Raw genomic sequence first — 8,687 nt, 5'->3', positions numbered from 1 at the left:
TGTTTGATGCATTTCTTTGCCATTTTTAATAGTAGACTACCGTCAATATCGCAATTGTCAAGGAAAATATTTATAAGGCGGGACAGCGTCTTAAGAATTATGTGTGTAATTGGTCCAGGAGTGCGTCCTTCACAAACGAAAGAAAAGCTACAATAAAGTAACTTTTCGAAAACTTTCATGTAGTTTATTCTGCCACTAAAAAAATCCCTGCTTATTTTTCCGCTGCTACAATGCCCTAACCTATTGGTATAATTCTATGTTACTTATGCATAGAGCATATCCAAACAGTTTTTATCCACTTTTTCCAACAGTCTGTTCAACGTCACCAGAACGACTCTCGCAAAGGTCGAAGAAAAATGTTTTTCCAAGAACGGTCGCCCCTCGGAAAGCAAAGACATTTCTGCCATGAACATTTTCATGTCATTTAAAAAACCATCTGCCATTCTGTAGGTCCCTCCATTTGTGAAACAACACCAATACACGCACCATAAATAGGAGGGGGAGTTCGGCCAAACCCAAAGCGTCAATGGTATTGTTCCAACAGCAACAACCAACCAGACAGTAAACCTATTTGCAGTCACATTTTCACTTCAGTAAATTTAAAAATTTACTACTTACTACTAGCGTCACTTATAAAAATTCTTTTTTTTCCAAATCTGCACTCCGGTATAGTTTCTTTCTAAAAATAGCTTTAAAAAAAGCAATTATATTTCTATCAAAAAGGCGAAATAAATGATATGCAACGAAAATTACGCAGAACTTAATACAGATATTTATTAAAAGTTTGCGCGGCTTTAAAAAAAAATGCGCTAAAATTATGAGTATAAGTACAATAAAATTTGAGCCGAAAATTGTGCTTACATACTTATGTAATAGCGAATAATATTTGTTTGTGCAATTTCGCACCGCCTTATACATATAGAGTTAAAATCGCACATAAAATCGTTTTATTTTTTGGCTTTATGTTTTTTTTTTATAAATTACTGACGGCATCTGTGCTCGTAGGGTGCTCGAGATCTCGTTTATAGTTACATGGGCATACATCATTTTCGGCAAATAACGAAACAAGTGTTTTAAATAATTTTTTTTTTTAAATATTGAACAAATTATTGAGCAATGCGGTTATTTTAAATTTCTTTCTTACAATTGCAGCTATATATTTTATATAATTAAAACTATTTTATTTAAAACTAAGTTTTGTCAATTCCATAACAATGAAAATTGACTTACTTAAAATTAAGACAAATTTAACGATTACAATGAAATGCAAAAAAGCAACTCATAGATTTTAATAATAAATACACAAAAATATTTAATATATAAAATGGTAAATGGCAAACAATTTTTAAGTTAAGTTAAAAAAACGCGTATAAGCTGCCTAGCAAATAATAACAAATTTAACATAGAGCTGTTTATACCTTATGCGCCTTAAAGTACGATTTGTTATTTTTGGCAAATATGCTTTATAGCATATGGCAAATGCTGGTTGTTTTTTAAAGGGTTTTGTTTTTCTTTTTTGTTTGTTGGTTTTTGCTCAATGAATGCACTCACACGCTCAATTGAATTTTGCTCTTCCATTTCAGAATTAAAAATATTTATAAAATGCTTCAAGAGCATTTCACTTAACCTTTTTCTAGCATGCTTCTTTTTCAACTTAACTGTATATGTATATAGTGTTGTATATTCGCATTTTATACCATTTTTTCATACTCGTTTGAAATATATTCCTAAACGCTCCCTAAACAATCTACTCGACTAATCAACAACGTATAATCACACATACATATTTATGTACAATACAATTAGGTAGGTAGGTAATTTGTAAAGTTCACGCTTGCATTTGTCGCATTACAGGTAGTAAATGTGTAGGTATGTGGGTAGTAGTAGCAGCAGTACATATCTGCCAAGTGGCCAACGGCCTTTGCTAATCAGCACATTGTCTCATTGTACGGCGGATCCTTCTCCGACTCGGTGCTGGATTTGATATTGGACGATAGTTTGGCAATTTCATCTTGAACTGTGTGTGTGCTAATTTGTGGCATGGCTGCGCCGGCGTGTGTGTGGTCCCCGCCACTCTCTCTAGACTCCTCCGTGCTGGAGCTGCTCTCTTTGAGTATGTTCATGCCTAGCGTTTTGATGCTACCGGGCGGCTTCAGTGAGGATAGCAATTTGGCTGGCACTGCAAGCGCTGGCAGCACAGCAGTTGCACTCGCCACGCTTGTGTCGGCCAACACGCTGGCGGCAGTTGCTGTTGCCGACAGAATGTTGGATGGTTGTGTGCGTAGCTGCTGTGGCTGCGCTTTGCTCGCCTGATCCACGCTAAACTGCTTCTTCAGCTGCATGGCACGCGGCAACGCGGACTGCACCTGCGACATTACCGCCACTGCAGCTGCTGCTGTCGCCCCCAATTCCATGGGCGTTGGCGGTGCAATTTCGCTGGCACGTTTGCTGCTATCGCTAGCGCCCACAGAGGCGGTGCGCAGTGGTTGGTAACGCGTAGAGGTGTCGCTCACGTTGCCGTTGCGTGTAGCAGTAGTACCGCCGTTACCGCCGCCGCCGCCGATCTCCTGCACGGTCGTTGGCATGGTTTGTGTATTTGGGTCGGCCGCATCGAGCGATAACTCCGCCGCCAGCGATGGCGTGTCAATGTTATAGGAACCAGTCATTGAGGTGGTTGTGTCGTTCGAACTTTGCTTAATAAAGCGATATGGATGCGCTGAATAGTCTGTCTCGGTGCTGGAGCCTTTCTGTAGACTTTCGCTCGATTTTTTGAACAGTCTGCCAGTGCTTTCGAATGGTGCATTTAGGAATTCGCTGGCAGCTCGAGTTGGGACCGCTGGCGATTGATATGTTTGTTGCTGTTCCATCGAAGAGTTGCGCTGCCATGGACGTTCGTTCTTCACTTGGAAACCGGCTGGGCCAGTGGATGTGCTTGCAAATACACCAACACCACCACCACCGAGGCCACCACCTCCACTACCGGCTCCACTGGTGTCACTGCTATTGCCACAGCCCAGCACTCCACCACCCGATGATGGTTTGGAGGGTGAGAGTTCGATGGCGGTTTCGCGGCGTAATGGATGGCGATGACTAAACTCCGCAGATATGCCGGTCTAGGAAGAGTGGAAAAGTCAAAGAGGTTGAATGGTAAATTTATAGATAATTTTTAGAGTTCGTAAAAGAGTTTCAGTGTGATTAGAAATACAGAATGTACACAGTGCCTTGAATGAAGAAGCGTTTTTAAAGTTTATGTCTGAATATTTTTAGGGGGTTAAAGTTGAACCCTTCTTGGTAGGAAATGCCATATGAGCACAAAATCCCAACTTCTCAGATGAAAAAGTGTTCATCAATTTTGTGATTAATGAAGAGCATTTTAACCCGTTACCTCCTTCACATAGTAAATATCTGTATGAATTACCAAGTTTTGCAGTTAATTTTTTTAATAATTTTACTTAAGTAAAAAGCTTTAAAATACATGAAGCTCCAATACAAAAAAATGTCAAACTTTGTATTCAGAATTTTTAGAAAAATGTTTCGTATGCAGGTAAAATTCCCTACAAGTGCTTTATGTAAAAGGAAATTCTCAACATCGTGTGCAAGGCATCATATCCAAACAAAAATGGTCAAAAAATAGCGTGATTTTCGAGCGACTCCAAACTTACACTTCAAAGCTAATGCTGAGAAGATGTCAGTGTTACTAACAATTTGCTGATTCTTAATTTGATATTTTGAAAGTGCAAATCTCATTTCTGGCTCCTTTTGAGGTTATTTAAGAATACTGAATCTTTTTCTCTAAACTCTTCTTAACATTTAAAACCTTTTTATAAATTTTAAAAACCTTTTGAATTTACTGAATAGGAACTAAAACTGATCTTATTTTGTTACATAACCTCAAATATAGCAAAAAAGTATTTTTGGCCCTTATTTAAAGAGATTATCTTAACTTAAATCTTAAATTCAAGGATGGATTTTTAAAACTCTGTCCTTTAATACCGCCTCTAAATGGGCACTTTAGTGCTTTTCTACATAGAAAACTAGGCAAAACTGCAGTTGCGGGAGAGAGATTTGACTGCTTGAAGGAGAAGAAGAAGAACCAACTTGGAACAAATTTAAATAGAGCAAAGAAATGTCACACCCAAATAAAGCGCGCACAAATTCACACGAACACTAATCGCAACCGCCGCAAATGTGTCCAGAACTGAGTGAATTATTGAACTAATTTTAGTTAAAAGAGATTAACAAAATTCCAGTAGCTACGAGGATGTAGCTGTAGCAAACCAACATAATATACTAAATCAATGGTAATCTGGTCACATTAATAACCAATTGCACTAGGTGACGTCACGATCAGCTGATATTGTAAAATCCGCTGAAAGCAAAATAACCGTATTATCTCCGTCGTGTCATTGTACTAAAATGTAATGCGTTTTAAAACCGCAGACCCTAAAGTTTTCTACAGATTCTGATTAGAAGGTTCAAAGTTAATGCCAATCTTTTCTGTTATAAATTTATTTTTTTATTTTATAAAAAAAAATTGTTAAAAACTTGGTAATTCGTTGTATTCGCATTATTTTGAACACAGGTGTACGAGCCAAAATTTTATGAGAAATACTTTTTACTACACAATATTTTATTCCATTACACGTCAGCTTCACGCGTTAGTTTTCTATGCGCCTTCATAGGCTAAAAAAAAACCCCCGTAAAGGAGATAGATGGTTAAGGGGGAGCCTGGTTTATAAAGTCAAAAAAATAAATTATTTTTTCGTTTTAAGCGATTCCTAATATATTTCAGAATATTCACAGAAAGTTACAGAGCCTAATTCTCAATATTTCCGTAGATACAAAGCCAAAGGTAGGCGAGCGTTAGGTAGATACGCGGTGACCGGCAGCTATATTACAAACTTTATCTTCTTTGAATTGGCGTACATGAATGAAAAAAAAACTAATGAACCTTTTGAAATGAATCATAGCTTGTTCCCTTCAGTATTAAATTCTCTTCTATTTGAACTATTGTAACAAAATAGATAAAAAAAAATTTTTCAAGATTTTTATACCAAGTTGAAGTGAATTTTTTTTTATAGAAAGGCATTTTTTTTCTTTAAAACCTCCAAAAATTTATATTTTAATTTCTCTCAGTTTTCTTAGTTCATCTAGAATAAAAAATCAGGATAATTAGAAATCCATTTGAATTTTTTGCTTTAGATAATAATTACGAGCTGTATTTTGTACGCCAGTTGGAAACTCCAGCGTTGCAGCGCTCTAATAATTTCTATGTTAAACATTTTTTCAACTTATTTTAACCAGTACAAAATTTTTTTATACTTTTTAAATGTTCATTAAAAGATAGAAAAAACTTTGCAGTGCTAAATTAATTTTTTCCTTAAAAACAAAAATCGCAAAGAGATGCAATTTTTAGACCTCATAAACCAGGCTCCCCCCTTAATATATTCCAAGGAAATGATATTCAAATGTTCCAAGTACCATTTTTGAATTAATGTTATACCTAAAATGGAATAAATTTGGTTCCATGTGCAGTTGACACCTAAAAATTCGAACACAAGTAAGTCCGTACCCCAATTTTGTATTAAAATTAGTTTAGGCTGAGAGCCCTTCCGAAATTTAGACCTACCATATGAAAAGTGGGCATGATTTAAGTCGAATCTAACAGAGATTGGAAGCAATGCGGATACCAGGTGTGGGAGAGTTTTATCAAGTCGTTGTTGAAATGCATGTAATTATTTACTGATTGTGGCACCGCCTATTCAAAACCCCTTTTTCATCATATTTTGTTTTGTTTTTTGGGTTGTTACCAAAATTTTTTGGATTGTTACCCAATTTTCCGCATTATTAGCAGAGATATCAGATTTCTTTTCCTTTTTTGAAAACTACTGTTATATGGGAGATGGCCATGTTTTATTCTCTGCCAGACTTCGCTCATTTTCAATATCAAATTTGTATACCAAGTCTCACTGAGTATATTATTTTCCACTCGACATGGCTAACTCGACTCCTCTCACCATACTGGGCATTTTGATCATTTGCCCACATTTATCCCAATTCCTTTGTGCTATTACATACAGGCGTTATGAGAAAAAAATTAAAATATTCTGTTGCATAAGCGCATGGTTTTCCCCTTTACCATAAACTATTTGCACAACCTTGATATTATTACTCTGTTTTTTTTTAAATTATTTTGTATGTTACACAGTGTAATCAATGACACAATATATTCATTCAGCCATTTCAATATCTCCAGGTAGACGGCTCACCTATGGTAACTGGCCGAACGAGGAAAAAAGCAATAAATTAAATTTCACGTTCACCAATTGAGTTCAAAAAAGGTTTATATTTTAGTACTATCCCAGAAATCACACCATTAGTCACTTGCCACAAGTGTCGCTGACAAATGCTCTTGAAAAATGATGTAACACGTAAAGAAATATACCAACTGTGTGTCATTAATTAATCGATTAGCCTAAGCACTGTTGGAAAAAACACTCTCCTGGCTCGTCTGCATGCAACATGTGGCGCAAATGTTCACATGCATAAAAAAACAAAACCGTAAATATTATGCATACATATTTGCAGTAGGTAAATGTGTGCTAATGTGTGGTGCATACAGGCAAATGAAAGTTCTCGCGCACTACTACTATGTGAATGCAAGTTCAAAATCAATAGACTAGATTTCTATGAGTAGATGATTTTCTTCCATCATACTTGTATGTATGTATGTATAAGTATTTCCTTGGTTACTCACCCCAAATGAGTTGTCTGTGTCATCGATGGATCCACGTGCTTGAAAAAGCCCCTCCAGCATCATGTAGTCATTCTCTTCGCATTCCTTTAAATGTTGCTTTTCCAACATGGCAGCAAACTCAGCCTTAGACATATCACCCGTCGGACGATCCAATGATGCTGTGAGTGATTAATAATATGAAAGGGGAGAAGAGTAATATGAGTTACGTATGCAGGTTACAATAGGTTAGGTAACAAATGAAAGCACCAAATGAACAAATGAAAATACTAGGATTACTGCTACACATATACATATATGCATGTATGCATACTTATTTGTGTTATTTGTGGTGAATTTGTGTCTTATTTTGTTATCACTGAGGCTACGTAATGAAAGGTTCTTTGAGTGCAGTCCTCTGTTTTCTATATACAAATATTTATGTGTATATATATATATATATATATATATGTGTGTGTGTGTGTGTCAATCAACTTTACCACATACAGTAGAAGCCCGATAAGTACAATTGGAAAATTTCAGCAATGATTGTACTTAGCGAAAAGTTGCACTTTTGCGAATTTCTCCTGTGGATCGAGGAATACCTAGGGAAAAATATTTTAACTCTATTCAATGCAATTAATGAGCTCAAAAGGTCGATATTCAAGAAAAATGAACACATATTTATTGAAATTAATACAAAGAGATCAATGCGGAAGGACATATGAGCGTGTGCTCCAAAATTCAATTATTTTTTTTGGGAAAACTTTGTTATTTTCGATTGCGTTTTCTCGTAACACTTTTCAAGTGCTTTTGATCGGATATCATGCAAACAAGCGATCTGATTGAATGACAGTACATCGTTCTGTTCACCCCATTTCAAAATTGTATTGACACAGCCAAAAATCGATTCATGCTGGACTTTTTCGGTTGTTTCTTCTTGAGTAGTATCTTCGGGTCCATTGGCTTCACTATCACCTTCATCTATTCCTAATTCCAAAACCCAATTGCGGATTTCATCTGTGTCTGCTTCACCCACATAGTTTTCGACCATCTCATTTAACCGTTGTAGTCCTCCAACAAGAAGGGGTCCTCAATTTCGATATCCAATGGCATATCGTCTGGATTAGATTCAATAATCGCGTCAACTATTGGGCTTGTACCCAATACGCTTTTCCAGCATTTAGCGATCGTTTCAGGGAGCAATTTCCCCCATGCTTGGCTCAACATGATCACGGCGGTTTTTAAATCAATTTTCTTCAATAGTTCATGTAATGAAGAATCTTTTTCACTAATTGATCCATTGGCTGTAAAATCGCTGTGCAATTGGCCGGAAAATACATCACTTCGATCTCACCACAAACTAATTCTTCTTCGGGCGGGTGAGATGGGGCTTGATCCAGCAAGAGTAATGCTTTGGGTGGAACATCATTTTCTTTGGCGAATTTTTTCACTTCTTCGACAAAATTATCAAAGAACCACTTTTTGAAAATATCCCGCGTCATCCAAGCAGTCTTGCTGCTAGCATAATTCACCGGTAGACGAAAATTTTTAAAACAACGCGGATTCATAGATTTACCGATCGTTAATGGTTTTATTTTGTGGCTGCCATCACCATTTGCACACAAAAGAACACTGATTCCATCTTTTGAAACTTTGTTGCCTGGAGCACTCTTTTCATCTTTCGAAACGCAAGTTTTATTTGGCAAAGGCTTCCAAAAGAGCCCCGTTTCATCAGCATTATATATTTGTGATGTTACATATCCTTTTTCAGCGATTTTCGCCGTCAATTTTTCCTTAAATGGCTCAATGGCTTCTGGATCACAAAATAATGATTCACCAGTCACAGTCAAATAGCGAAGTCCGAAGCGTTTCTTGAATCTCGAAAACCATCCATCACTTGCATTGAATCGTTCTCCATCCTTTTTTATTTCATCAAATATTTTTAATGCTT

The 8,687-nt window shown here is 36.6% G+C and overlaps 1 protein-coding gene across 9 annotated transcripts in view; it reads right to left on the bottom strand.

The window, feature by feature from the left end:
* Positions 1-774: 774 nt before the first annotated feature.
* Positions 775-8,687, bottom strand: part of LOC129246503 (transient receptor potential cation channel trpm) — a 209,069-nt gene continuing 201,156 nt past the window's right edge. For 6 of the 9 annotated variants that reach the window (XM_054885381.1, XM_054885377.1, XM_054885378.1 and 3 more), the window contains 2 exons: positions 6,758-6,915; positions 776-3,113 (listed from right to left, as the gene is read on the bottom strand). In XM_054885381.1, coding sequence (XP_054741356.1) covers positions 1,929-3,113; positions 6,758-6,915 — 1,343 coding nt within the window. In that variant the 3' untranslated portion in view covers positions 776-1,928. Of the gene's footprint in view, positions 3,114-6,757; positions 6,916-8,687 lie in introns of all 9 variants that reach the window. The other 3 variants (XM_054885373.1, XM_054885374.1, XM_054885375.1) reach the window with 1 other exon arrangement.

The sequence above is a fragment of the Anastrepha obliqua genome, chromosome 4 (genome assembly GCF_027943255.1).
Source record: "Anastrepha obliqua isolate idAnaObli1 chromosome 4, idAnaObli1_1.0, whole genome shotgun sequence".
NCBI classification, from domain to species: Eukaryota; Metazoa; Arthropoda; class Insecta; order Diptera; family Tephritidae; genus Anastrepha; species Anastrepha obliqua.
The sequence above is the reverse complement of the archived record's forward strand: the minus strand, read 5'-3'. Positions and strand labels throughout refer to the sequence as shown.